Source organism: Martes martes, assembly GCF_963455335.1.
Source record: "Martes martes genome assembly, chromosome: 6".
Taxonomy (NCBI): domain Eukaryota; kingdom Metazoa; phylum Chordata; class Mammalia; order Carnivora; family Mustelidae; genus Martes; species Martes martes.
The window spans coordinates 8,974,458-9,002,337 of record NC_137893.1 but is presented as its reverse complement, the minus strand read 5'-3'; the positions used below and the strand labels follow the sequence as shown (position 1 = coordinate 9,002,337).

Sequence of the window (27,880 nt, the reverse complement as noted above, 5' to 3'; positions counted from 1 at the left end):
CTCTCTGTAAAATGAGGGTAATGACCACGGATAACTCATCAAGTGGCTGAGAGAGTTCATTGTCTCGGAGCTTAGGCTTTGCGGGTGGTCAGTAGTTGCTGGTTCTTGTCACTGGACAGCGTGGTCCTGAGCGGAGATCCCGGGAGGCATCGGAGAGTGGAATCGGGACCTGAATGGGTGGGAGCTGCCAGATACCTCCTCGGGCCGATCAGACCTCGCCTGAAGTGTGCCCCGTTCTGAGCTCAGCGAGGAAACTTGCCGAACGGAGGCTCCGAGGAGGGGACCTGGAAGTGACCGGAGGAAATCTCCCATGAGGGATGGGTGACAGATTAGACAGGCTTTCTTGGAGTCCCAGAATCTGTTGGGCACCTTCCCCCTCGTCATAGACACTGTCACCGTGCCCTTCGATCCCTTTTCCATCACGGTTGTAACTGTGTCGTTATTCAGTTATTATCTGTTTGCTGGCTGTGTCCTTCACCAGAAGAGAAGTCCCAGGAGGACAGGGATTGTCCCACATATTGGAGTTGTGTTTCCAGAACTGAGGGAAGTGTGTAGCGCACACTGAATACTCAGTTAATGTTGGAGGAATACATACATGAGAAAAAGAGGGCTTGAAGTAATGCTGGACATCTGGCACTGGTTTATGTTCTCTGGCCTTGTTGCCGTGAAGACCCCTTTTCCTCCAAGCATCTATGAAAAGAATCAGAGGAATAATCTTTTGTTATCATTTCATTAAGAGTTGTGGTTTAGGATTCAGGATGGTAATGGAATTTGTCATTATTGCTTGGTATCCAGTCCGTGGCTTGGCCGGGTCTCCCCCCCTCCCCCGCATTCCCTCCAACTTCTCAAGCACCTCCCACTTGGAGATCAACCCAAACAGCATTGTCTCTCCTCTCCCACCCAACCCCACCCCAAGTGAGTTAGGTGCCCTTCCTCAGGGCCACTGTGGCAATCTGTGCCTGTCACACTTAGTTTTGGTAACTGACTTTGCCTGTAAGTTTGCTGAGGGCAGGAACTGAATGCTATTTGTGCTGGTATCTTCCTGCCAATACCAATGAGCTTGTGGGGAGCTTAGTGCTTGAACAAGGAAACATGAGGAAGAAAACTTGAAGTCTATTTCCCCCATTCAGATTGACTTTAAATCCATAGCAATAAGGGCACAGGGCACAGGGGACATTTTAACAAATGCTCCATAGAGAATCTTGGAAATATTTGGGAAATATCCCAAATCTTGGAAATGCCTCTCCTCTGTTCTTGATCACAGAAATTGACGACTGTGAGCCAAGATCTTAGGTCAGGAAAGTGCTTTTGGTCAGCTGATCTGGTCACACTGTAAAAAGAACTGCGACAGGATTGGCCCCTGACACTTGCTCCTATTCAGCGCCTTAGCAGGACCCGGATTTGCACCATCGATTATGTTTTCAGCTCTGTGGGATGGGGGGCTTGGGATCCACACCTGCTGGCTCCTGAGGGACGGTGTTTGCATCCCTGATGGAAAATCTGCATGCTATGGTAGCTGTAGTCTAGACAAAGTTTGCAGAAACTACCAGAAAGAGCCTGGAAAGCTCTCCTGGCTTCCCTTGGGGGTGTCAGAGGTTTCCTCCAGCTTTTAAGCTCTTTGGGTCACAAACCTTTTTGAGAATTTGGAAAATTAAAACTCTTCTCCCCGGCAGAATGCAGACACCCATAGTGTCTTTTGCACAACTGTACGGCATTCATGGTCTCCTGTGATCATTCTTAGCCCTGATTAAGATGCCCTGGAAGCCAGAGGGTGAATGTTTTAATGTGCTGTCTCCTCAGCAAGGGACAAGGAGTAAGAGTCAAGCCATTCATTCATTCATTCATTCAATCCGTTCGTGAACCCTGGACTGAGCCCACTCGGGTTCGGCGCCCGCGTCTGTGCTCCTGGGGCGCAGTCGAGGCAGACGCGACGCGGGATCCCTCCCGTGGAGCCAGAGCGAGGTCTGAGGGGGCAGAGCCCACCCTGTCCCTGCCCCGCGCCCCGGCCGCACCGCCCCCCTCGCCCGGGCCCCCGGCGTCCGGCCCCGCCGCTCCGGCCGCTCCCGCCCCTCCCGCCGCCGCGCGCCCGCTTCCGCGCACGTGACGCCGGCGGCGCGTCGCGCTCTGACGAGTTCCACGGAGCCGGCTGCTCCCGGGCCGCTGTCGCTCCGGCTGCGGCTGCGGCTGTGGCTGTCGCGGGGACTGTGCGGCGCCAGGCGGGCTCGGGGCGCGGGCCGGGGCCGAGGGCCGGGGCGCCGCGATGGAACCGTGAGTGCCGCGCGGGCGGCCGGGCTGGCGGGCGGGCGAGGCGGGCGAGGCGGGCCGGGGTTCCCCCCACCCCGGCTCCCGGGCCCGGAGTTGGGGCTCCGCGTCCAGCTGCCGGGAACCCCGACGCGGGGCCCTCCGCCCACGTGGAGCTCGGGACCCCGGGGAGGGAGCGCTGCTGGGGGCTCCGCGGGGGTGGCTCGGCGCGAGCAGTGGAGACAGGGTCGGGGTCCGGGACGGGTCTCGGCCAGAGGGAGCCTCAGGAGGGCCCTTCGAGGCCAGCTCTGGCCCTGCTCGCTCCCGAGAACCGGTGACCCCCGTCCTACAGGAACGCCGCTCCCCCCGGAGCCCCTCGCTGCCTTTCCTGGGGCAGCCCGGGGCCCACCCTCTCCGCTGGAAGGGCGGTGGCCCCCTGCCCCCGCCGGGGACCCTACTCGTCACCTCTTTGTTAAAGGCACCCAGAGCACCCCCACTCAGCTCTCTGTGATCCAGCCCAGCCGAGGGTAAATAGAGGTGCTTTCTGGTGGTTTTTGATGATGTTGGCACGTTGGGAGCCTGCCACAGCCCCTTTAGATCTCCGGGACACCGAGTTTTATGAGTTTTAAATTGCTGACTTTGGGCCTTATTTCCTCTGTGAAGTTCAGGGATTTTAAGTGGAAAAACCTGTCCAGGGCCCCATAGACGCCATCCTTAAAGCTTGCCTTTGACGCAGCACGGTCACCTGGGTGCCTCCCAGGGGACATCCGGGAAAAGAAAGAGAAAAAAAATTTTAAAAAGTTTAGTGCATGAGTTGCAAAAAGTCAGAAGTCACAGAGAAGGACGGCCTGGAGGCTCTGCTGCGTGGAACCGTGTCTGCAGCGGGAGGCTGGGCGGGGGAGTGGGGGGGGGGGCAGGTTCCCACAATTGCCCACAACCTTCAGACGGGCTGTGTGAGTCTCGGTGTGTTCGGAGTCAGAGGCTGCAAGGGTTTGCATGGGGCGGCTGCCGATTTCTCTGACTGTGGGCCGAGGGCCGATCAGAGGGGTGTTGCCAGGATGCAAACACATGTGATGGAGGAAAGCTTTTTCCTCCTGCGACCTCAGAAGTTTCTGACTTCGGTTATTCACTTCAGCAGAGGAAGCCAGGGTGGCATAAAATGTGGGTGTTTTTTAAAGGTCTTTCTCTTAATTATACCCCAGGCAGAGGGGGGTTGGCATTACGGCCTCGGTACGACTCTGGGGTACCATTCCTTCGTGGTGTCTGTCAGCAGTGAGCTGGAAGGTGCCTGAAGATGCCTTCTGGAGTTGTGGCCAGTTGTGACTCTGTAACAGAGGGTCACGAGAACAAGTACTCTTGTTGCCAGATGCCAGATGCCACCGAGAAGCCCATGGTGAGAAAGCTGGGAAGGGACAGGAGCAGGAAGAGAAGCCAGAGAAAGAAAACAGGCGGCGGGGGGGGGGGGGCTGGGGGGGGTAGGGGGGAGCTGAGGGGAAATGAGCAGCCTGGAGGCTCTGGGCTTAGCGGGTGGGGGGTGGGGCGGGTCGGTGGGGCTGTCACTTCCCTGCTGGACCTCCCTGACCTCCCTGCTCACAGGAGGCCCAGCCTACTTTTTTTTAAAAGGGCAGGAGAGATCGCTATCAAAACCAGTCTGGGTGAAGAGTTCCTGGTTCTTAGAAGCTGTACGCTGAAGTTTCCTGCGAACTCTGCTCCTTTTCTCATCGTGCCAGGCAAGGGCCAGTGCTGGGGGTTCAGGAGGAGAGGACGGTGTAGCGCAGGGCAGAGCGGGTCTCGGACACTTGCTACCGTGACTTCCTGTTCGAGCTGCAGCGCTACACATCATCACTGGGATTTCTCAGTTCATTTGTTGCTTTGCTCTTGTCTTTCCCCGCAGGCTGGCAGAAGGTTGGGGTTCTGTGTGTGGTGCTTGATATTTGCAACCAGTTTTTGAAAGAGCATTTTAGGGGTGTCTTTCATCCTGGGTGCATTTAAGTGCTGAGCGCATTAAGTAGGTTCCCCTTCTGCCAGCAGTGAAGGGGCGGCACAGACAAATGAGCACAAACCTTGTCGTGGTTTCTGTGTCCCAGGCCCTCAAGTGTCCCCATGTTTGAGGGGACACCAGGCCTGGGTCAGTATCCTATTCTTGTAATGACAGTTTTTTAAGATTGCGTCTCTTAGGAACCTTTTTTTTTTTTTTTTTTGAACCAAAATGATCTCTAGAGCTAATAAAAAATAAGTATTTACCCTGTGCCAGATACCGCTGTGAGCACCTTATGTATGCCATTTCATGGGATCCTCACAGCGACCCTCCCTGTGAAGAAGTTTCTCTTAGTATTCCCATACGACAGATGACAACACCGAGGTGCAGAGAAGTCACGTGAGTTTCTCAAGGTCATAGTGCATCGCAGAGCTGAGACTTCAGCCCGAGCAGTTGGCTCCAGGGCCCACGTTCGTGACGTGAACACTCCCAGCAGCTGGCCATGACGGGGCACTTACAAGGGCTTTCGCGTAATAGCTCGCTGAGTTACCACCGCAGCCCTGGGCCGGGGGCCCCCTCGGTGTTGGGGGTTTGGTAGTTCAGGGAGTGGCGGTCGTGAGAAGGAGAGTGGCTCGCGCCGGGTCCTCCTGCTGCAGGCCCGCAGTCCGCCGTCAGACCCCGGGTTCTTCACCACCGGATGCACTGCCTGGAGCAGGGCCAGGGCTGGCACCTTGCCTGTGCTAACCGGTGTGGGGCAGCTTCCTTGTTCTCTTTGCCCGAGGAAGGGTATACGGTGGCCTGTCACAGTCCTGGGTGTGAGTCGCGGGGCCTGCAGCGTGGCAAGGATCCACGTGAATTCACAATTCCTTGAGGAGGGTAGAGGGGCACAGTGTTTGTTGAAATACATCTCGAGGTTGTTGGGCCTTGAGTGTTTGCATGATGGCTTTTTTGAATAGGTAATGATGTTTGTAATATATTCAAGTTTGAAATTTGGATGCATTCACATATATTCACTATAGTTCACTGATTGGAATTTCAGCGTTCTTATTCTGTTCTTTGCCTTAGAGTTTTTTCTTCTCAAAACCCATTCAGTGGTAGGTTTAAAACGGGAAGATTTTGGTGAAGGAGCCAAAGAATGAGAGAGAGAGAGAGGGAGAGAGGTGGGCCTCCTTTCCACCTCTGTTCTTGGGTGTTCAAATCCCGCCTCCACCTCCTGCCAGCTGGGACCTCAGTAGCAAAGGCCTCCCTGGGCCTCTGTATTCCCGGATGTCAAAGGGCGGATAATACCTGCCTTGCAGGACGGCACCTTGCTGTCCCAAATGGGTGCTTAGGGAGTGACAACTGCCCTTTTCTTCAGTTGGGTGAATTCTGAGCTGGAGGAGGGGAGATACTAAGTAGTAGATCCTCAGATATTGGTAGGATAAAGACTTTTTTTTTTTTTTTTTAAGAAAAAGTAGGGGGAGGGGGAAACGCACAGCCTTACTACTGTAATGAACCTGACTGAGTTCTTCTTGTATGCTTACCGTACTGTCCTGGGCTCATCATGCTTTCATTTATGTCCCCCAACGACCCTGGGGGTATTCTGCTTGTCTCTGATTTATAGAGGAGGATGCTGGGGCCGGGAGAGTTACCTAGCTTGCCCACAGTTGTCTGCCTCGCAAGTGGGGGAGCCAGGATCTGAAGCCAGGCTGACAGGCACCATGCCAGCGCTTTGGACCACGGGAGAAGAGATTATTTTTATACAGATTATGAAAGAAAAACAAAATCTTTGCTTAAAACATGAGAATGCACTGAGAGATTGAAAGTCCCTTCCCACTGCCCAGATGCTAATTTTTTGGTTCTAGAGTGGGAAATCTGGGAACGAGTTGAACAAGTAGCAAAATCTGTGATAACAGAAATATTTTCAGTCTTACCTACCTGCTGTATCGTGACTTCATGAGGCCAGATAAAATACGTATTTATAGAAGTGCTTGGGCCTCCTGGCTGCTGTTCCCTCCTGCCTTCCTGCAGGTGCTGGCTGTCACGGAGGGTTGCAAAAGGCCGATACTGTCCATCTCCAACCACAGAGCTGAAAGCGCCCCGAGGTGTTTTCTCGCATTCTTTGCTCAGCCAAGTCTGTCTGTTTCAGGATCATTCTGCTTCAGGCGCATGAAGGGGCTCATTGAGCGTGTGCCTCCCCCACGGCTTGTCTCTAGTGCTGTTTTATTAACTCTTATGGGGCCTGCGTGGGAGGGGAGGTGTCTAGAGGGAAAGTAATGTTGGCTGTAGCAGTGCTGGAGGCTCGGCGGCCCTGATGGCGACACTGGCCTTCCAGTGGGCCAATAGGGGACTGACTGAGGGTGTGTGCCAGGGGAAGGCACTTGCTTGGAGCTGCTGTGGCCAGTTCCCAGACCCAGAGTGCAAAGGTCAGGGCCATAAAAACATGAAAAGACAACAGTGGGAGAAAAAGTTTAAGTTCGCAATTCAGTGTCTGTACTCTATCCTAGCAGGAAAAATAGTAGAATGTGGAGGAAATGAAAGTAAAACCAGGGAAGCTTGCATAGAAATGGTAGGAATCCATAGTCTTTGGACTAAGGAATCTAGAGGTAATGGCCTGCCATTTGTAAGGCTCAGCGCTGGGCTCCGAGAGGCCAGAGGGGAGCTCCAGGTCGGGAGAGGAGTGGAAGTCTGTGAACTGTTGTCACCCACCCTGAAATCCAGAAACGGGCATGTGCCTCCTGTCCTGCATTTGAGGGGACAGTTGCCATCTCGGAGTGATTGGGGATGGCCTCAGGGGAGGCCGGACCTTGGCTGGGCGGAGAACAATGTGTGCCTGGGGGCCAAGGGGAGGAGAAGTACTCAGTGACCGACCATTGATGGAACTAGGGAGGCCAGCGTCTTAGTGACTAAGATGCTTGGTGGCTGTCTCACACTGTGACAGGACAGACAGTTGCAGATGCCTTGGACTGGGAGGTTTCGATAGCTGTGTGACTTAGTATCTTTTGAGTTTCATTTTTATTTATTTATTTTTTTAAAGATTTTATTTATTTGACAGAGAGAGAGAGTTCACAAGTAGGCAGAGAGAGAGGAGGGAAAGCAGGCTCCCTGCTTAGCAGAGAGCCCGATGTGGGGCTCAATTCCAGGACCCTGGGATCATGACCTGAGCCGAAGACAGAGGCTTTAACCCACTAAGCCATCCAGGTGCCCCTGGTGTTTCATTTTTAATTGTGGTTTTTCTTTTTCTGGTATTCGTATTGAAGAGGAAGCTTTTGGTTTCGATAGAATACCCATGAGAAGGGGCTTACGCAACGGGGTGTCCACAAGTTGAAATAAGCTTGTCCCTTACTTAATTAATTCAGAGGCTAATTCAGGGTTAATTGATTATGGTTAATTCATAATTAATGAACTGTGGGTTAATTCAGTGGCTCCGTGTCCCTGGTGGCCTAAGTGGCTTCCATCTTTGGTCCTCAGTCCTGGCCTGTTGCAGTGTCCACCCTTTTAGGGGTCATGTGGCCGCAGCCACCCAGCGCTTACCTGCACGGTTGTGCCCACTGAAGACAGAGGAGGCCCTTCCCTCTCACCTATCCCTTCATCAGGCAGGGAAACCTTTTCTCAAGGTGCCGGGCAGGTTTCCCTTCGGTTCTGCGCTGTGGTGGGGAGTGGGTGGCTGGTCTCCCTGGCAGGGGAGCTGGGGAGGGGAGTCGGCAGACAGCTGTGGTGCCTCTGCCCTGCCCCAGAGAAAATGCCTTCGTCTCCCATGGCTCCTGTTCCTTCTTTAGAATGAAGTGGGGATTATGGTGGGAGAGTTGTGTTCAAAGAGACACCCATAAACATGTTCATAGGCGAGTCAACAACAGTTGGTCATCAAGTGTTTGGCTGTCACTCGCGGTGATAAGGAAGCCACCAGAGAGTTCTGGACTGAGAGCGAACGCACCTGGCTTTCAGAGCAGCTGGGTGGAGAGCAGAGTGTGGGTGCCAAGGCCAGAAGCAGGAAGATGAGGGGAGGCCACTGCAGTCCAGTGAAACATGGCAGGGCCTGACGGGAGAGCTGGGAAGGGCCGAGACTCCGTATAGATGGAAGGCTTTGTGGGTGCATCCGCTGTGGGGAGTGCGGAGAGGACAGAGGTCAAAGGACGGCTGAGTCCTCGGGCTGAGCCCCTGGAAGGCTGGAGTGGCCACTTCCTGGGGCCGGGAACAATGCAGGACGGGGCCAGCGGAGGATCGGGAGTCTGTCTTTGGACGCATCACACTCAGAGCTGCCCACTGGCTACGCAAGTGGGAGGGTCAGGCAGGCGTTTCTGTCCGTCCGAGGCTCAGCTGGGCTGAACTATGCACGTGGAATTGTTCGCACCTGCATTGCCTCTGCGGCCTGAAGCTGGAGGAGTCACTGGGGAGGGAGAGCTGGAAAGGGGAGAGGGCGAAGGGCAGCGCCGTGCAGGTGTGTCCGGCGAGACAGTGCCGCCGCCCAGCCGCGCTGGGCTCCGGGGGGTGGGTCTCCGGCTTTTGTTGTGGGTCTGGATGGCTGCACAGGCTTCGAGGAACTTGGAAGCGGTTCCTCGGGGAATGGTTAGGAAGTACCGGCAAGACGGGCACACGTGGCTGCCGGTGATTGGATTATGGCTGTGCATGGGGGGACTGGCTTTCCGATAGAGGTGTTTTTAGTTTCTCCAGAAAAGATTCTGTGATATTTTAAGTTACCCACAAAATTGAGGTTAATTTAGAAGGGACCTAAAAAGTCCAAGCCGATGATAAGGGGCTGGTCTGCTCCATTGCATTTGAAAGGTCTTCCAAAGACCCCGGGGGCAGGAGGCCTGCATTTTCCAGTATGTGTGTTAAATGCCTGTGTGTGAGAGGAGATGCGGCCTGGAGATGAGTACCGGGGGGTGGGTCCCCTCGAGAAGAGTAAAAGGAGGGACAGCCGTCCCGCGCTGGCGGGGCGCTGCTCCCTGGCGGGGCGCTGCTCCAGGCCCTCCTGCTGTGATTGTCCAGGGAGAAGATTCCTCTAGCCCTTGTGCTTGACTTGGCCAGGCTGTTTGGGGAAAGGGGGAGTCCTCTCCCTGCTCCCTAGTGGCTTGTGCCAATTGGACGGAACACTTGGGAGGAACAGGAACACTTGGGAGATAACGAATGGAGGTTTCGTGGGTGTTTCCCCGTGTCTGGCGTCCACACAGATAGATGGTACTTTGTCTTAAGGCGCTCGGCCGTGTTGCCGTAATAGGTTAAAGATATGAGAGGCAGCTAAGGGTGGGAAAGCTTCCTGGAGGAGGTGGGACATGCAGGTGCGCCCTGGTGAGTCCGATTTCGATGGTTTGGTGGTGAGAAGAGAGAGCATTTCCCATCAGGAGAGCAGTGTTTGCAAGGACTGGTCCGGAGTCCGGCTTGCCCATGTTGGGAAACAGAGAATTTAAGCCCCGGATGCTGATGCCTGGGTTTGAACGCTGCCTCAGCCTGAGCTCGCACATCTGGGAAATGTGCGTAGTGGTCGTGCCTACCTCGGAGGCAGCTGTGATGACCGGGGGAGGTAGTAACTCACATGGGGGTACATGCAGCAAGGTAGGAATCCCAGGGAGGGATCTGGAACCTTGATGGAGTGGCCGTGGGGAGCCAGAGGCTTCTTGTGCGGGGTCGCATGCCAGCAGTGTCACAGCACGGCAGAGGCAGCGTCTGGGAGACCAGCGCAGTGGCTGTGCTGGGAAGGAAGTTAGGAAGCAGGGCGCTCCTTCTCCTGGCCCGCTGCAGGCGCAGGACTACTGAGAAGCGAGCATCCTCAGAGTGACCCCAAGGTTTCAGGATGTGGGGCTGGAGAAAGGGTAGAGGCAGGAAATGGGCAGTGGAAGCAGCTTTTTCATTTATTTTTCATTTATTTTGTTCAGGTTTAAACTTATTGACCGTAAAGTGGCATGGATTCCTGAGTGAAAACATCCTGGGAGACTCTGTCTCAGAACAGAATCGGGGCAGACAGGGGCGTTCCTGGAGGTGGGAGGGGGCCTGAAGGAGGGAGCAGGAGACCACCCGGGGTCGGAGAGTCCACGCGGTGTGGGTCCCGGAAGGGGATGGGTGCCAGTAGAGGTTGACATGCAGGATGTTAGGTTAAGGCTCCTGGGTCAGAGGGCTCTTTGGGGATGGGCTCCGTGCCTTTTGGGCATCACAGTCTTGCCTCTGAGCGTTTACAGAGCATTCCTCTGTTGGTGGCCTGATCAGAGGGCGTACAGGCTGTCTACCCCCAGGGACTGGCTCGGGCCGCCGGTTTAGGTTAGCTTGATTGTTAGAAACACATTGGTGTTTCAAGTGGGAGGTGAAGCGGGAGGTAAGCAGAGAAATGACTGGGAGCGTGGTTTGAGCAGGAAGCCGTGGGGCAGCTGGGACTAGGGGATGTGAAGCGAGACCGGCCCGGTGCGGGCGGGGCTCGACTCTACTCACGTCTTCATGTCGGCATCTCTCGGTTCGCTACTGTGACTGAACAACAGTGTAGACCTCTGATTTGTCTTGAATAGGAACATATTCCTGAGGTTTTGGAAGTCTCTAGACTTTTTGGCGAACTGCTTCAAAGTGTTTAGACATGAAGTTGAGAGTGGAAGGAGCCCCGGGGGGGGGAGGCACCGTTGCGTGGAACTGAGCTATCTTTGTGCTAGCCCTGGCCCGCGACATCCTGTGGCTGGAGGGGGTCTCTGGGGCCCAGACCCCCCAGCTGAGGAAGCCTGGAAAGGTTTACTGCTCATCACGAAGGTGAAAACACAGAAATGTGGCTCCCTGCCCACCCGGTGCCCAGCAGGCCGAGCTCATGGACGTGGTTGTGCCCAGTGACATTTCCTTGGGCAGGGGCTTCTTTTGCTTTCTCTGTCCTTTTTCCATTGAATTAGGCCTCATTTTTGAGCCAGGAGAATCTGTAATAAATTGGATGTAAGTGGCAGTTTTAAGAAAGGGAAGTGATTATCATATGATATCTCTGATGTGAGGAATTTGAGTGGCAGGGTGGGGGGCTGTGGGGGGTAGGGAAGGAAAAAAAATGCAACAAGGTAGGATCGGGAGGGAGACAAACCATAGGAGACTCTCAATCTCATGAAACAAACAGGGTTGCTGGGGGTGGGAGGGGAGGGGGAGGGTGGCTGGGTAATGGACATTGGGGAAGGTATGTGCTATGGTGAGTACTATGAAGTGTGTAAGCCTGATGGTTCACAGACCTGTACCCCTGGGGCAAATAATACGTTATATGTTAATAAAATAATTTTTTAAAAAGATTTTATTTATTTATTTGACAGAGGGAGAGAGATCACAAGTAAGCAGAGAGCTAGGCAAAGAGAGGGAGAGGGGAAGCAGGCTCCCTGCTGAGGAGAGAGCCCGATGCAGGGCTCGATCCCAGGACCCTGAGATCATGACCTGAGCCGAAGGCAGAGGCTTAACCCACTGAGCCATCCAGGCGCCCCAATAAAATAATTTTTTAAACAAAGGGAAGCGCTAGTTTTGTATTGATCCCTGGGGCAGGAGTGGGGGTGGGGGGTGGGGGGGAAGGGAGGGAATGGCACAGCGCCCCTCAGTGGGCATGTGCTGCAGGAACTTGACCTTGTGCTCTTGGGGAGCCTGCCTGGTTTCTTTCCTCCCCTTCCCTCTCATGCTAAATAACTGCTTTCCTACCAAGTCATTGATAATATGTTTTAATGATAGTGTTTAAAAATCAAAATTTAGGGGCGCCTGGGTGGCTCAGTGGGTTAAAGCCTCTGCCTTCGGCTCAGGTCATGATCCCAGGGTCCTGGGATGGAGACCTGCATCAGGCTCCCTGCTGAGCAGGGAGCCTGCTTCCCCCCCACCCCCGCCCGCCCGCCTGCCTCTCTGCCTACTTGTGATCTCTGTCTGTCAAATAAATGAAATCTTTTAAAAAAAAAATCAAAATTTAAATATAATTATTTTACTCTGGGTTTTTTTGCCTCCAAGTAACCTCTTCTGGGCTCTCGCCTGTGCTGGGAACCCTCCGTGCCCGTCAGAGCCCCTGCCTGGGCTGGGGTGGGCAGGTCGCCGTGAGAGCAGCAGACGAGGGGTGCTGTAGATGATTCCGGGTAATTTTTTAAATAACTTGAGATTTACAAGGAGACTGGCAGAGAGAGTACAGAGGGTCTGTACACCCATCAGCCAGCTTCCCCTCATGCTGGCGGCTCGGCACCGTGGCACGATTATCAAAACTAAGAACGACATGGGTGTAGTCCTGTGAACTATAGACTTAGTTGCCTTTCCTGACATCTAGTCCAGTCAGCATCGTGCTGGGTTTTTTTGAAGTGAAAATGCCCGTGCGCTCCCTTCTGCAGACTGTGCAGAGGAACCGCATTCTTGGCCTCGACACCTGCAGACAGCAGAGCAGTGACAAAGAGGACCTTGTTCTGACGCCGGCCCCGCCTCCCCAGGGCTTTCCCCAGAAATGCAGTCGTGGCAGTCCAGCCTCCTCCCTGGGGACCGGCAGTTACCGCCGGGGGCAGAGCTGTGACATCTTGGGCAAGTGTTCAGCAGTCTTGGACCTCAGTGTCCCTGTGTGTAAGTCGAAGGAAGGGCTTGGACCTCCTCCCTGAGGTCCTTTCTGGTTCTACTATTTTAAGGCTTTTAGGTCTCTTAAAATCTTTAGGGTTCTGGGGCACCTGGGTGGCTCAGTCAGTTAAGTTGTCTGACTCTTGACTTCAGGTCAGGTCATGATCTCAGGGTTGTGAGACTGAGCCCTGCGTCAGGCTCCACATTCGGCTAGGACTCTGTTTGAGATTCCCGCCCTCTGCCCCCTCCTCCCCACTGTCCCCTCTCACACTCTTTCTCTTTCTCTCTCTCTCAAATAAATAAATAAATCTTAAAACAAAACTTTAGGGTACCAAATTGGAGTTGGGGTCAGGCTACTCATTTCTCATGCATAGCAGGGTCATTTGTGGGGTGGCCTTTGGACCTGCGTCCCCAAGAAAATGACAGAGGCATGCATTCCTTCATTTCTTCTCTCTTGCCGTCATTCTGTGAAACACAGTGACACTGACCTCAGAGTTCACTCACCCAAAGGCCTGGCGAGTCCTGTAGGAAGGAGCCGGCTTGGTAATCTGCAAAGTCACATCTGAGCGGAGGTGGCTTATGGGCTCCAAACTTTGCCCCGAAATACCAACCAGCTGACTTCCTGCTCAGGAGCTGGAATCTCGAGCCACGTAAAGGAGAGGTTGCACGTGTGCACCAGGCACCATAAAAGCAAATAACCTTTCCCTCAGTTTCAGTGCTAAGCCTGGTTTCCTCTGTCCTGGGGTGTGTGTTCTGTTCCTGAGGCGGGAGTTCCTCCTTCTGTCTCAGCTCGCAACACCAGGAAATGGTCGGGGAATAGAAATAACCTAAAAACCAAAGCAAAACACCCCTTTCCCCCCGTTCTCATCTCTTTGGATTTTTTGGTCTCCACTTTAGGTTATAGGGCAGGGGTTGGCCATTTGGGGGCCACAGCTGGCCGACCACCTCTTTGTGGTGGGGTTGAATGGGAACACCGCCGCGCGTACGTGACGTCTGGGCTACGTGTAGAGGCAGCACTGAGGGCTGACCACCGACGCCATGTGGCCGGCCAAGCCTCAGACATTTATTGTCTCATCCTTCCTGGGTTTTTCTTTTGTATACTGACACCTCAGGTGGGAAATTCTAGAAGAGAACTGATCCCTCCCCCACTGCCATTTTCTTCTGAGCAGAGGACAAAGTAGGGGTGAATAGGCGGGGACCTCCTGATTGGGGAGGGGTGTTGGGACGGATCCGCTCGGTGCCCTGCGCCCTGGTGGAAGTCACTGAGGAGTGTGGGCAGCTTGCTCAGTGGCATCGGAACCAGACCCCAGACCCCAGAGCCAGAGTCAGGCCGAGCTTCACCGGGAGGGCCGATGCAGGCGAGGGGTGGTGAGGAGCCCCAGGCGGGGAAGCCATGTTGCGGGCCACCCCAAGGACCAGGTGGTGGCACCCGCGGTTCCCGATCTGGGCTTGATGGGGCCGGCTCCCAGCTCCGCGTGTTGGCAGGAGTGGTTCGGGTTCGTCCTCGCCCTTGCCCTTAGGCTCTGCTCTGGCCGCTGGAGGTGGGCGCCGGTGGAGGGGGTCCGGCCGCCGCACGTGTGGCCTGGTGAGTGAAACACACTGTCGTGGGCACAGATGCCTCGGCACACTGCCGTGCCGTGGGGAGTGGGTCTGGCCGGCCACCCACAGGACGGGGTGTCCTGACGTGCTGGCCAGTCGCCCACCTTGCAGTGGGCCCTGAGATGACACAGGCAGCTTTGTCAGTCAGGTCACCCGGGCTTCGAGTAGCTCCGCTTCTGGGAGGGGGGCCTGATGTAGCCTGGGGTGTTGATAGTTTGTGGGGGGCTCCTGTGGACTCAGCCCCCCGTCTCACCTCCCCCTACCCCCAACTTCTCTGCAGGCTGGCGCCCATGCGGCTCTACACGCTGTCCAAGCGCCACTTTGTCCTCGTGTTTGTCGTCTTCTTCGTCTGTTTTGGCCTGACCGTCTTCGTTGGGATCAGAGGTAAGGTGCGGTTCCTGGTCGTTGTATCACTTCCAGTCACCCTGGCACGTGGCTTTTGGCCCGGCCAAGCTGTACCCACCCCTGTCCCCTGCTAAGGGCCCCTGGGTGGAGGGTGACGCGCCGCTTCATTCTGAACTTGCTGGGCAGGGGGTGACCCGGGTCCCGCCCCTCGTAGCAGCCAGGGTTGGAGTTCAGCTTGGCAGCACCAGGTGGCCTGGACCGTGTACCGTTTATTGGACAGTCAGACATTTCTGTCGACGCTGGTGTGCTCGGGACCCGGCCTGGGCGCTGGGAGGTCCAGAACATGTGACTGATGGGGGCCCCATCCCGGTAAATGGTCCAGTGCAGCACATTCTTGGTAGGGGCGGCGTGAGACAGCCAAGAGCACGGGGCTGGAGTGACCAAGGGGAGCCAGGAGGCGGCTCTGGTGATGCCCTGAACTCTCGGCAGGAGGGAGCCTGCAGGTTGGCTTTGGCCTTGTGCTCAGGGCCCCGGGGCCCCGGGGTTCCATGGCACGCAGTTTGAGGGGAAGAGCCACACCATAACGATTTTAGCTTCCAAAATGCCTTTGAAATCATTCAGTCCAACCCCATTTCACACTGATGTGTGAAAGCAGAACGAGAGGAGTCGGCCCATTTTCATAAGGCTCCCAGCAACCCGGTCTCTTCTGCCCTCTCCAGCGGGTAGGAGCCCAGGACCTGCTTAGGCCGTTTCTTCTTGCCCTCTTAAGTATCCTGTTTAGTGAGCATGATTTCTGGTAGGTGTTTATTTAATTGCGGTGTTTCATGTTAAATCGTGAACAACGTGAGGCTTGGCCTGTCCCAGAGGCAGTTGTGCCTCCAGAGGCTAGTTTCTGAGCCCCAGCTGGACTTGGGCTGGGGACTGGCCCCAGGAAGCTGGGCATGAGGGTGGCCGCTTAGGTGCTGTTTGCCTGCTGATGAGGCACGTCGTGGTGAGAACAGCGGCTGGAGCCAACTTGCTCTTCCCGTGACGTCACCAAGGGATAAGTTATGTTCATCCCGGCACAGGACATAGCGGTCATCTTACTCAGTTTTCCTGACTGTCCTTTGAGGATGGGTAGGACAGGCATTGACAGGCTCGCGACTGGAGTCTCACGGGACCTCAGCCAGTTCTTGTTTCCATCCCTAAGCCACTGTCTGTTGCAGCGTCCCATGATTATACGCAGCCTTTCCCACTCCTTGCAGAAGTGAAGTGATGCACCCCAGCTGAGATCAGAAAAACGAGGTCAGGTTTCCCACATCCCTTTCCTTCTTCCCAGTGAGTACTGGTATTAGGGTTTTCCAGAGAAAAACACCAATAGGATATATGTGGTACCAATAGAGAGAGACTCTTCTGCGCCTTCAGGGCCTGCTCAGGCCTGCGCGGACGGTACCATTTCCATTTGATGGTGGAGTGTTGCCATGTGTGCCCAACTCACCGTGGGCAGTGTGGGTCTCATGGTAGCTCGGGGGCCTGTGGGCACGTAGTTAGTCTCTGCTAAGGCCCAGCAGCAAGCCAAGAGCTGTGTCTCGGAAGGAGAGCATACGTGGAGGAGGGCAAGGCTTTGCTCCAGAGTCCCACGGGTCCGCACGAAGACTCATCCGTAGGGCCCTGCCGAGGGCTCCAAGCGGCATCCCTGTCTTCTCCTGCCATTTCAGACACCTCTGTGTCTGCCGGATTGTACGGCACCTGCGTAGGCAGCCTACACCGCAACCTGGACCTGCTGGGAAGCCTTCTCTTGTTCTGGGCCCCGTCAAAACTTGCACCTTTGTGGGTCACTAGATAAATAGGCCAAAGTGTCACAGCCAGACAAAGAACATGTTGCCTCTAAAACACACAGAGACGAGGCCCGCCAGGCATCATGCCTCTGTTTTGATTGTAGGGGAGCCAAACACAACAGTTTATCTCTTGCCTTAGAAGGGATAGTTCTCCATGGTGCATACCAGGGGACCCCTGGAAATTTCACTGAGGTAGAAGGCCCCTGCCTTTTAACCAGACTTACTTCCTGTATGCTGACATGCAAGTGTCTTACCAAAGAGTTTAGGGTAGTTCGCTACTTCTTACTCACCAGGTCTGACCGGCATACTGTCGCGATGAGATGGGCCAGCACGGTGGCTTGTGGAGAGGCAGGACGGCCAAGATCCGTGCGAGCTGTGCTGTATGGCCGGCAGTTACAAACCTTTGGGGCAGGACAGGGAAGTGAAGGTGTATTGCTGGCCTGGCTTCTGGTGGGCCTTGTTTTCAGGGACAAAGAGAACGGTATTTGCCAGAGCGAATGCCAGAGGATGTGTGACTTTGTTCATGCGGGGACAGCAGTGGCAGTTGGAATCATTGGCTGGTTCAGCTGATGGTGTTCCACTGTCCTCTCCAAGAGCCACCTACCCCTCTGCCCTGGCCAGATAGGCGACATGAATGGGGGTGATAGAAATCTTTCACGCCCTTGATGGGAACACTGATGTCTGCAGTCTAGGAATGTGACACTGGTTTTGATTGTATTTTTGTAGGTAGAGGCTGTCCTGGTGACTTCCAGTTAGCCTTTCCTGCCAGAATAGCCCTCACTCCACAAGGCAGGGAACCAGTATGGGGATTCTACCTGCTGCTGAGTGTATCTGTTGCAATTATGCCTTCTGGAACTAGGGAGTCAGCCATAGGATGAGTTCAGGGACCGACTGGGCCCACTGTGACACGTGCCCGAGCTAAAGCCCCTCCATAATTCCCTACTCTGACTGATGGACCACACTGATGTTTGGGGTTTCCTGAAATTGGGGTCAGTTCAGAGCCAGCGTCCAGGAGAGCCCAACATGTATTTCCTTTTCCCCAACGTGCAGTTATCTTGGCAAAAAAGCTATAGGTTCCTTTGGGAGAATGATTCAGCAGTCTACATTTTTGGCGGTGTACTGGGGTGCTTTCTTAATGCGACCCAGTCTTCCGGAGGTTCCGGTCTGCCAAGTGGTTCAAATCTGGAAACGACTGAAGAGCTATGACTCTGTTTTTATGATTCAGCTTGGACTTTTGTTCACTTGACTTAGACTTTTCTGCTTTCACAGATCAAGTCCGACTTTAGTAGGCTTCCTGCGGATTTCACTTCTAGGAACACCATAATCAACTAACCTGCCCCACAGGTCTGTGCCAACCAGACCTTTTGATTGCTGCTCGACTGTCCTGTCTATTACAGTAGCCACGCCCACCTTGCTTTGGGTGGGTGAGCGCCGCTGCTTGGCCCCACTGCTCCCGGGGTCCATCATTCCCATTGCGCTAGGCTTCCCCAGTTCAGCGACCATGGTTCCTACTGTAAGATCTGGTTCACAGAGCAGGGCAGTCGTAGGGCTCTTTAATGGTGCTGGGACCCCCTCTCCCCGACAAATTTATTCCTCATAGTGGTGGTGAAAGCTCCGTGTCCTGAAGTCTCCCGGCAAGTCTTAAATGACAAATCCGCCCCAACGTTTTGATTTCCCTAAGCCTCCGAATCCCTTCCTCTCCATTAAACCAAGGCAGGTGTGACATTTCTGATTTGCTTACTGGGGACCACCTTTTGTTGGTTTTTAACCAACCAACCAACCAACCAAACTGTTAGAGCCCTTCTCAACTCCCTGAGCTCCAGTTTGCAATGCAGAATCTCTCCTTGGTGGGCCTGCATCCATATTCAGACCGATCCAACTTCATGTTCCTGCCACCATTTTCCCAACTCCAGTGTTCGTTCCCCAGCGTGTTCCCCGGATTTCTCTCTGTGTAAATCAGAAGGCTCGCGGAGTTCTTTTGGAGCGTATGTAGTGTATCTCCTCACGGGCCATACTTTGTACCTCACCTTTGGGGGCCTGCTGGAACTCGAGTCTAGTTATGGTTCTAGAGTCAGAGAGGGGAGGTTGCGGAGCAGAATCGTCATTGTCTTGCGGGGCCGTCAGGGGAGTCTGTCTGCTTCGGTAAGGCGGGGGAGGTGGACGGGCTGCTTCTGCTGGGAACGGGGAGAACTCCTCCAGTGGCAAAGACGACGCATTGAAATTCGGCAGCTCTGTGCCCCCGGCTTCATCGGGGTCTTCCTGCCGTCCCCAGACCAGGATCTCCCTCCTTCGCAGCCAGTGCCCTCCATTGAACAGTGAGGCAGCCTGTGAGGCTGGTGTGCAGCTTGTGGTGTAATTCAGCCAGCTGCAGGCTGAGATTCTGGGCCTGGTTTTCAGCACGCAGCCCTGTGGCTACAGGCGATAAAGCCTTCCGTCTGGGCGCACAGAAGCTGTCAGATCATTTGTGTAGCACTGGAGCTGGGAATTCAAACCCCAGAGCTCACCTTTTCTCCTGTCACTTTGTCCAGGGACACTAGGAACAACCAGTCAACCTCATTCTGTTTGTTTTCCAAAAATATTCTAAAGAATCACAAATAGTCACTTAGCTGCTTCTTGTAAGTAGTTGATCAGGAGTCCATGCGTATTTTCACGAGCCATACCAGTGCTGTCTCTACTGCTGGACGTGGAGTCATTACCATCTTTACACCTGGTCAGATTAGAGAGCCACTTCCAGAAACCCGAGAATCAGTATGAAAAAACTCTTCCTCGGGGCCCCTGGGTGGCTCAGTCGGTTAAGCGTCTGCCTTGGGCTCAGGTCACGATTTTCAGGTCCTGGGATTGAGTCCTGCGTCAGGCTTCTTGCTCAGTGGGGAGCCTGCTTCTCTCTCCCCCCACCTTCTGCCCCTCCCCGTTGCTCATTCTCTCTCCCTCTCTCTCTCAAATAAATAAGTAAAATCTTTAAAGAAAAAAACTCTTCCTCTATAACCACTCTCAGTACTAAATTCTGTGTTAGGGTTCTCTAACAAAATTGAACCAATAGGAGGCATATATGTATGTATGTATACACACACACACACACACAGAAAGAGAGGGCGAGAGGGGCAGGGGTGGAGGGGAAGAGAGATTTATTATAACGAACTGCTGCACGTGATTATGGAGGCTGAGAAATTCCAAGATCTGTAATCAACAGGCTAGAGGCTCGGGAGAGCCAGGTAAGGTCCAGTCTGTGTCTGGAAGCCGCTGAGTAGCGACGAGCCAGCTTGAAGACCGAGCACAAGCCCAGGCAGAGAGCAGAGTCTCCCTTACTCAGCCTTTTGCTCTATTCTGGCCTTCAGCCATCCGGATGAGGCCCCCTCACAGTGCAGGGACGTCTTCTTTCCTCCATCCACTGATTCAAATGTGAATCTCATCCAGAAACCCCCTCACAGATGCAGCAGAATCACCTTTAGCCGACTATCTGGGCACCCAGGGCCCAGTCAGGTTGACAAGAACCACCATCTCGAGTCCTCTGGGAATAACGTCGTTAGGATTTCAGAATTAGGAGCGCCTTAGCAACCACTGGGCCAGTCACCCTTGTTTTGCAGATGTGAAAACTGAGACTCAGAAGGCCAAGTTAGCTAAGACTAGAGTCTAGACTTTTCGGACTCCCAGTTCTTAATTCTTTCTGAGAAAGCAGACCACCTTATTTCCTGGAGCAGGGGTTTGTCAGATTGTGACTCTGTTAGAACAGGCCTCGCTGTGGCTGCCGGCCTCCTCCCCACGCAGAGGCAGCCTCCTCCGAATTCACGAGCACGTCCCTGACACACGTCACTGCATCGGTTGCAAACCCATACAGACTCCTGTGATACTCGTGCACCTCCTCAAGACGGAGGATCCTCGGTCACTGAGGCAGCTCAGAAAACTAGCCTCGCAGCTGAGCATGATTGTAGAATGAAATAAATTCAATTAAAATCTGCTTCACGCTGCTTTCCTTTAAGGCTGAAGCTCTGAAAAATTTCATCGTAAGGTTCCGTTAAGCTTATATATCTGCTGTTTCAGGAATCTACATTGAGTATACATTCATATATTTTATTTTTTTAATATCCGAAGCTTAATAAATATTTTTGGAAGACTGGATTAATTGGATGAACAGATAAATTTGTCTTAATTTTTTAGCAGGAATCTTTCTACGTTACAAAATATACAGACCATGTCTGTATCATAATAGTTTCTTGGATCTGAGCACTACCGAGTGAGCAGTCTTGAAAGCAAAGCGGTTTGGGCCTAGCTAGATCCCGGAGGAATCATACACAATGTGTGGTGGTCAGACCGTGTCCACCTGCGTCGGGAAGGCATGAGGTGCAGCAGGGTGGGTGTTGTGTGTCTGTTCGTGTGTTTACATGTCCCCTAAGGACAGACCTGGAGACTAAGACCGCGTCTACATAATGTGTGAGTTTTTCTTGGCATTTGAAAAACAATCAATAAATTTAATTATCGATGTAAGTATAACCTACTTTTCTCATTCTCTGTTACACTTTTAGGACCCAAAGTAATCCAGACTTCTGCAGCCAATTTTTCACTAAATAATAGTAAAAAGGTAAGACTGGGTCGCAGGGGCAGCTGGCAGGGGCCAATAAACTTCCGGGTCGCTCAGCGGGTCCTGGGGACGCACCATCCTTGCCATGCAGCTTACTTCTTAGGCAGTATGCGTCCTCACTCCGCTGTCAGCTGCTGGCCTCTGAGCTCTTGTTTGCTAGAAGGATGTTCCCCCCTGAGACAGTAGCTCAGCGCTAGAGCAGATGCTGCTGTCCGCCCAGGGAGCAGCAGTTGCTTTCCAAATGCTGGTTGGCTCACCCTGAGTCCTCATGCCCACATGTCTTCCTAGGCCGTACGTTTTGGCGGTGCTCCTGCGGGCATCTATTTCTTACTGTTTACACTAGTTAATGCGGGTCTCCGTGTCGGGTTTCTAACAGGAGCAGGTCTTTCCGATGATTGGTATTCCTGCATGAACTCAGTTTACATGAAAAAAATCCTCTTTCTTAAATGTGGTCGATTCTTCACCATCTTTAGAGAAAAACAAAGGTCCTTCCAGTGGGAGAGTTTCAGTAATCTTTGACAAATGCTAATTGTGAGAGCGCCACAACTAAACCCTTTTTTTGCTGCAGACCAGACATGATATCTTTATCTATAAACTGAATGCAGTTGTCCCACGTTCTCATGGCACCATAACGTTGAAATCTGATTGATCCCCAACACCCCCTCCCATCTTCCTTACCCTAGCTCTCTGGTAGGTTTTCACCCTTATAATTAAGCAAAAGAAGAGAAGTGTCCTAAAACTTACCTTTTAAATCCTCTTACTCTTGCTGGTTGGAAAGGGCCCTCTGGTTAGCCCACTGACATTTGTGTTTTTTGATTTTCTTTACCTCTTGCCCTGAGGACCTGATTTGAAGAGGTGCTGTTATCAGGGTTTCCTGAACATAGGTCTTTCAAAATTTCTTTCTCTCAGGATGTAAGTCCTTTTTTTTTTTTTTTTTTTTTGGACACTATAAACCGCAGCCGTCCCACCAAACTGACTTGCTCCTGAAAGATCTCGCTCACTTTTGAAAGATGATAGACCATCCTCTGGTGGGTTTCAATGCTCATGGCTTGGGGTAAGCCTTCAGTCACAGGGCGTTTCTGTCAGTTCCAAAACACAGATACTACTATTTATGTTCAAACACTGTGCATTCAAATGATACATATCTTTGGAACCATGGGTGGCTCCTTAAGCAATGTTCTCTGTCTCCCGTGGCTGCTAGGAGCCAGTATTAATGGTTTTCAGCGCACAGCACGGAAGCGCCATTGGCAGTGGGGTCTCCTCTAATTTTTCTCTCCAGGGGCATTAAGACTTTCTTAAAGCGGAAAACAATAGACCTCAGATAGCAACTGATCTGGCATGTTGGAACCAAGGAAATGATTCTTGTGAATATGAAGATCTATCCTTAGTGTTATTTATTATCTTATGATACATCGTATTCTATATACTTTTAATTTTTTTCCTCCAGGATGGCTTTTTCTTGCTATTTAAGTAGGTATATGGTCCCAAGGCTACGGGCAGTAGACATCGCCTGCTGAGAGGTTTTCATGAGACAGAGGGCACTCCAATAGGAAATCAGTCTTTTCTTTTTCTGGAAGGCAGAAGTTTACTTATCTTGTCTAAAGGAAAACTACACATTTCTGTTTCAGAGCTTCTACAAACCTTTTTTTTACTAAATGTACATTTTGTACGTTAAGATGAGGTATTCGGTAGACTTAATGAAAAGGTCATATGGATTATTTAACTCTTTTTTCTTCTTGCCTTAGCTGAAGCCAATTCAAATCCTTTCAAATCCTCTGTCTACCTATAATCAGCAGCTGTGGCTGACGTGTGTTGTGGAGCTGGATCAGTCGAAAGGTAGGAAGCCTGACATTGCGGAATCGTGTTTCTTTGTACAAAGCACCATATTTTAAAGATTGAGAGAGCTTTAAACCCTTTGAACAGGTGCTCAAAGATGGATCACAAGGACGCTCATTATTCTTTATAACAGCAACAAATTGGGAGCCCCTTACGTGTCTGCCAGTGTCTTCCAGAAAAAGCCATGATGCAGCGCTCAGCGAGCGCTGGTCAGCTTAGCTCCGTGGCTGCGCGGTGTTGCCTCTGCTGTGGTAGCTTTGTCCGTGGGCTCTGGGAGAGGCTTCAGTTCTGATGCCCTGAGACGATGGTTCTGTCCCCCAAGGACACGTGGAGGTTGTCACCCCTGGGGCAGAGGGTGCTGCTAGGATCTAGAGGGTGCCTGCCATCCTGCCATGCCCGGGACCTCCCCACAGCCGAGGAGGAGCTGGCCTCAGTATCCCGGGGCTGCCCAGGCTGAGGCACCTGCCCTGCTGCATCTGCGTCTCTGAAGCCTCGGTTCTGCTCGTTTGGAGTTATGGGCCGCTCAGGGGGAGCCGAGGACGTGGTCACCCATGTTAGCTCCCATGTTCTGGGAGTCAGATGAGGCGCTTTGGCTGAGAAGGAGTTTGAAAAGATAACCCCACGACCACAGTAGGTTAAGTGGGAAAAAATGTATATTACCGAAAAAATTAACCCCCTTTTGTAACCTTTAAAAAAACATAAATAAATTTGGTATCAGTGTATATTTGTGCACTTAGAAAAGGCTCTGGAAGGATGGACATGACATGTTAATTATGGTTATATCTAGGTGGTGGGGTTGTGTTTAATGATATCGTCGTATTTTTTTGTTCTCTGATTTTTTTAAACCATGGGCATAAAAACAGAAAAATAATAAAATATGTCATCAGAAAAGTAAGAAATCTAATTTTATTTTAGTATAAAGTTAAGTTAGAAATTTATGTGGGAAATGAAAAAATAAAATTTCATTAGCCTTGAAATGCTTGCCCTTTTATGAACCAAATCGGTGGACCTGTACTGTAGGTTTTTACATAGGCCCCTGGGTAACGGGTTGGACGTAGTACCTGAGAGAAGGGCTTTACTTCACAGACAAGTGTGAGGTTTTCACATGTGCTGAGGCTGAGGTGGTTGAAGGACCCTTCGGGGCCCTCACCTTGGCAAGTGTGATGTGCCTGATGTGGTCTCTGACACGGAATTTCTTTCTTTTGTAGAAACATCTATTCAGACAAGCTTCCTCATGACTGTTAAAGTCGACGGTGTAGCTCAAGATGGAACCACCATGTTCATTCATAACAAAGTTCACAATCGGACAAGGACCCTTACCTGTGCAGGGGTGAGTGCGTTCGAATGGTCAACAGTTACTCATCATGCTACCCTGTTACATGTCTGCTTTCCTAAGTAGAAGAATCAGATCATACCAGTGATCGTGCGGAACACTCACGTCACTTTCTACGCCGATCTCCTCAGTTCTTACAAACATACACACATTCTCTCTCTCTCTCACACACACACATGCACACACACACACACACGATGCCTGTTTTCAGTGTGTGTGTACAGCCTGATGTGTCTACGGATGGCTGTCACAGGTTGCTTGTCACCCGTGAAGGTCTGCCGCTACGCCGTGGTCATTCTGGTCAGGGCTTCAAGTTTCCTGCTCTGGGGCATCTGTGGGGGCTGAGGTCCGGGCCTCGTAGGGAGAGCGGCCTCCTTGTTGGAGTGTCTACTTCAGGGTGTAGCGTGTGGTTGTGCGATAGGAAACCTAGTGGTCCAAAGCAAGAAAGGAACCCTCACTTTTGATTTTCTTGGTGCCATGTTCTGTCAGCGTCCCAAGAGTCAGAAGTGGGACTACTCCGTGTAGAGCAGGGAGGCCCCCTGGGACGAAGTAGGTCGTGGAGGCGCATGGAGAGCACAAGGAGCATCAGGAAAGAGAATGTGTAGATTGGGGGGTTAGGCAGGTGGTTGCCCTGACAGGCCTCATGCCAGGCTTCCCGTCCATCCGGGTCTCCCTCGGTCCCCAGCGTAGTCCCACAGGGCAGGCCCTGTTACTGGAGCCCCGTTGTACATAAGAGGAAACTGAGGCTCAGATCAGAGCGCTTGTCCAAGGTGACACACATGGTGAGCAGGGGCCGGGATTTCAGCCCACGCTTTTGTCTTTTAGAGCTTGTGCCCTTGGCAGCCACGTGCTGCCTGGTTCAGAACAGCAGGCCTGCTTGTCCGGGCAGGAAGGCATCAGGTAGGGGAGGGTTCCTGCTGCATGATGGCCCCATCTGTGGTCCCCCCCTGCGGGCATCTGCTTGAAGGTCCCCAGGCGGCTGCTCCGAGACCTGGTCTGCCTCGTGGGCCTGGGCAGGTGTTGCTCGGGAAGCAGCACAAGGGACCAGACTCTCGCTCCGCCTACATCGTTACCCATGGGAGGAGGGCTGGGCCGGCCTCTCAAACACGTTGTCCTCATCTGTACAGTGGGGCTACGCCCTCCCTGACCATCCTCGTAGAGTGGCGGGGATCAAGTCGGACACTGGTTGGGGGCCCCTGCAGTGCCCAGTGCAGGGGCGGAGCACCCGCCATGTCTGTACAGTCGGTGCTGGGTCAGTTCTGCTGCGTAAACAGGAGGGACAATGGATGCGACGATGGGTCTGGAAGGACCACGCACAGGCGAGGGTCTGGAAGGACCACGCACAGGCGAGGCTTCGCCTCCACCCCCAGGCTGTCGGGAGTCCAGCTTCCACCCCTGGCTTTGCTCCTGCTCGCACCGGGCAGGGGATGATGAACCGGCGGTCGGTGACTTGATCTTAAGGCGGATGTGACTGATCCTGCTGGTTTGTGAGGACCAAGGAGTTTCCCAGGATGGGGGACTTTCTCTTCTAACCAGAACAAGTCTCAGGCCAACGAGGACGACTCGGTCACCATGTCTGAGGCCTGTACTTGGAACAGCCAGGCTGCCCGCGAGGCTGCTTGTCTGCCTGTCGCTTCTTAGCAGTGCTCCCCATGCTGTGCACCTCGAGAGTGGCCCTTGATGGCTCGCTGTGGTGTCTCTCCGCTCCCACAGTTTCTACTGTGTCACCCTTGGGTCTTCTCTCTTCTGCTCTCTCTGTGCAGGCTCCTCCCCAGCCCTCCCAGGACCACTGCCCTGACTTAAAACAAGGTGGGATTTTTTTGTTCTAGAGCTGCTGACCACCTTTTATCCTAGCTGGGCACCTCGGATAGTAAGTGGTCCGCGCCGGGCGGGTGACAGTGCTGGGTTCTCACCAGGGATTTGCAGGGGCAGATTGTGATCAGTACGCAGACCGTGGCTCGAGCGGAGAACCCCCACACCATCAGGTGGTCTCACCGTAGTTCTTAGAGACTGGAAGGTACTCGTGGGCTGAGCTCTGTTTCCTTAATTCAGGCGATCCTCTGAAAGCCCAGGCTCATAAGAAGTGGTCATCTGTGCAGCACAGACCATTCACTGAGTACTAAGTACTGCTCAGTACTTAGCTGCCCCTGTCCCCATGTGACCTCCTGTGACCTGTCAGGAACGAATTTGGTTTTGCAGAGACCAGGGGCGACACGCACACTCACCCCTTCTAACTTCTTCCCTGGCCCTTAGGTCGGCACCCCTACCTGCTGATCGTCCGCTTATCTTTTTAAGGCTTTCTGCAAACACCAGATCTGTTTTCCTACCTGACCTCAGACATTCGCGGCTTGGGGAGCCTTTGATCCATGGTAGGGGTGACTGCCCTGTTCACAGCTGCGCCTCACACAGGCGCCACCCAGAGACTGCTCTGTCAGACCGCGGGAGGCCGCCTTAGGGGTGTGCTAGGCCGCGTGGCTGCACCCAGGTCACTGGCTGCCTGGCCACACGGAAGCAGAGGGGACCTGGCTCCTAACTGCCCAAGACAGGAGACAGGAGCTCCGGGCAGGCAGTGACACACTAGCCAGTGATCACACTAGCCATTGCTCCTGCAGCCTTTGCCTTGGGTGTGGGCCTGGGGCTCCACGTAGGGAAGGGCAGGCACCGGGGGAGGGGGCCAGGCCGTCACTCTGTATATCGTGCAGCAGCTGTGGAAGTGAGCAGGGAGGACAGTGAGGCTCGGGGGTCTGACCTGTTGTGTCTTTGCCTACGCTCCCTCCACCCCGACTAGTGCACGTGTGCAAATGTCAGGTTTGTGTGGCGTTGTTAACTTTTTTATGTAGGTGACGTTACTTTGAATCGTCCAAAGTAGAAAGATTCTAATGATTGCAAATCATCTATTATTTGTTTCCAAAAATACCCATTTGGTTTTTTCTTTCTAAGAATTGTTTTTTGGCTGGCATCGGAATTTTTCTGGGCTCTGGCGAGTTCCCTGGCGATGGTTAGTTCTGCTCATCTGTTGTTGAAATGTGTTACTTCATGGGTCAGTTGGTGGGGGAGCCCGTCGTGCTTGCTTTAAAGACACAGCTCTACCTTGCATCTTTGCAGAAGTGTGCAGAAATTATTGTGGCTCACCTCGGCTACTTGAACTACACGCAGTATACCGTGATTGTGGGATTTGAACACCTGAAGCTACCCATCAAGGAAATGAACTTTACGGTAAGTGTGCCAGCTGACCTCAGTGTTTCTGTGGCTTGTTTAGCTCCCATTCTTCTGTCAAATGACTGAAATAAATCTCAGCGTTGAAATCATGTTATTTTGGACAGTGGAAGACGTGGACAGTTTTTTAAAAACTATAGGGCAACCATAATTTCTCAAGTACATGGAACCAAGTGGAGCTTAAGGAAACAGCATGAACTCGGAAACCCTTTGTGATGTTCCGAGATTTAGAATAGAGTAGCCTTCCCGTTGGAAGGTCAGTAGGAGTTACCGGCGGCGAACCCTCCTGGTAGAAGAAGAACAAGGCGGGACCCCCTTCGCCGTGCCTGTGCGCCACCTGTGAGCCGCCCTCGGGCCCCACCAGGACCTCTGGCAGGGTGTGGGCTCTGCTGTCACGTGGCCAGCCCAGCGCAGCTGTCACTGTGAGACGTTGCTGTCCTATGTCTCAC

At 53.1% G+C, this 27,880-nt stretch overlaps 1 protein-coding gene across 1 annotated transcript in view; it reads left to right on the top strand.

The window, feature by feature from the left end:
- The first annotated feature begins 2,134 nt into the window (after positions 1-2,134).
- Positions 2,135-27,880, top strand: part of TMEM181 (transmembrane protein 181) — a 52,587-nt gene continuing 26,841 nt past the window's right edge. Inside the window, exons 1-6 of the mRNA XM_080806303.1 lie at positions 2,135-2,268; positions 14,589-14,692; positions 20,991-21,046; positions 22,792-22,882; positions 24,091-24,212; positions 27,321-27,431. Of these exons, the coding sequence (XP_080662429.1) occupies positions 2,261-2,268; positions 14,589-14,692; positions 20,991-21,046; positions 22,792-22,882; positions 24,091-24,212; positions 27,321-27,431 (492 nt within the window). The 5' untranslated portion in view covers positions 2,135-2,260. The remainder of the gene's footprint in view (positions 2,269-14,588; positions 14,693-20,990; positions 21,047-22,791; positions 22,883-24,090; positions 24,213-27,320; positions 27,432-27,880) is intronic.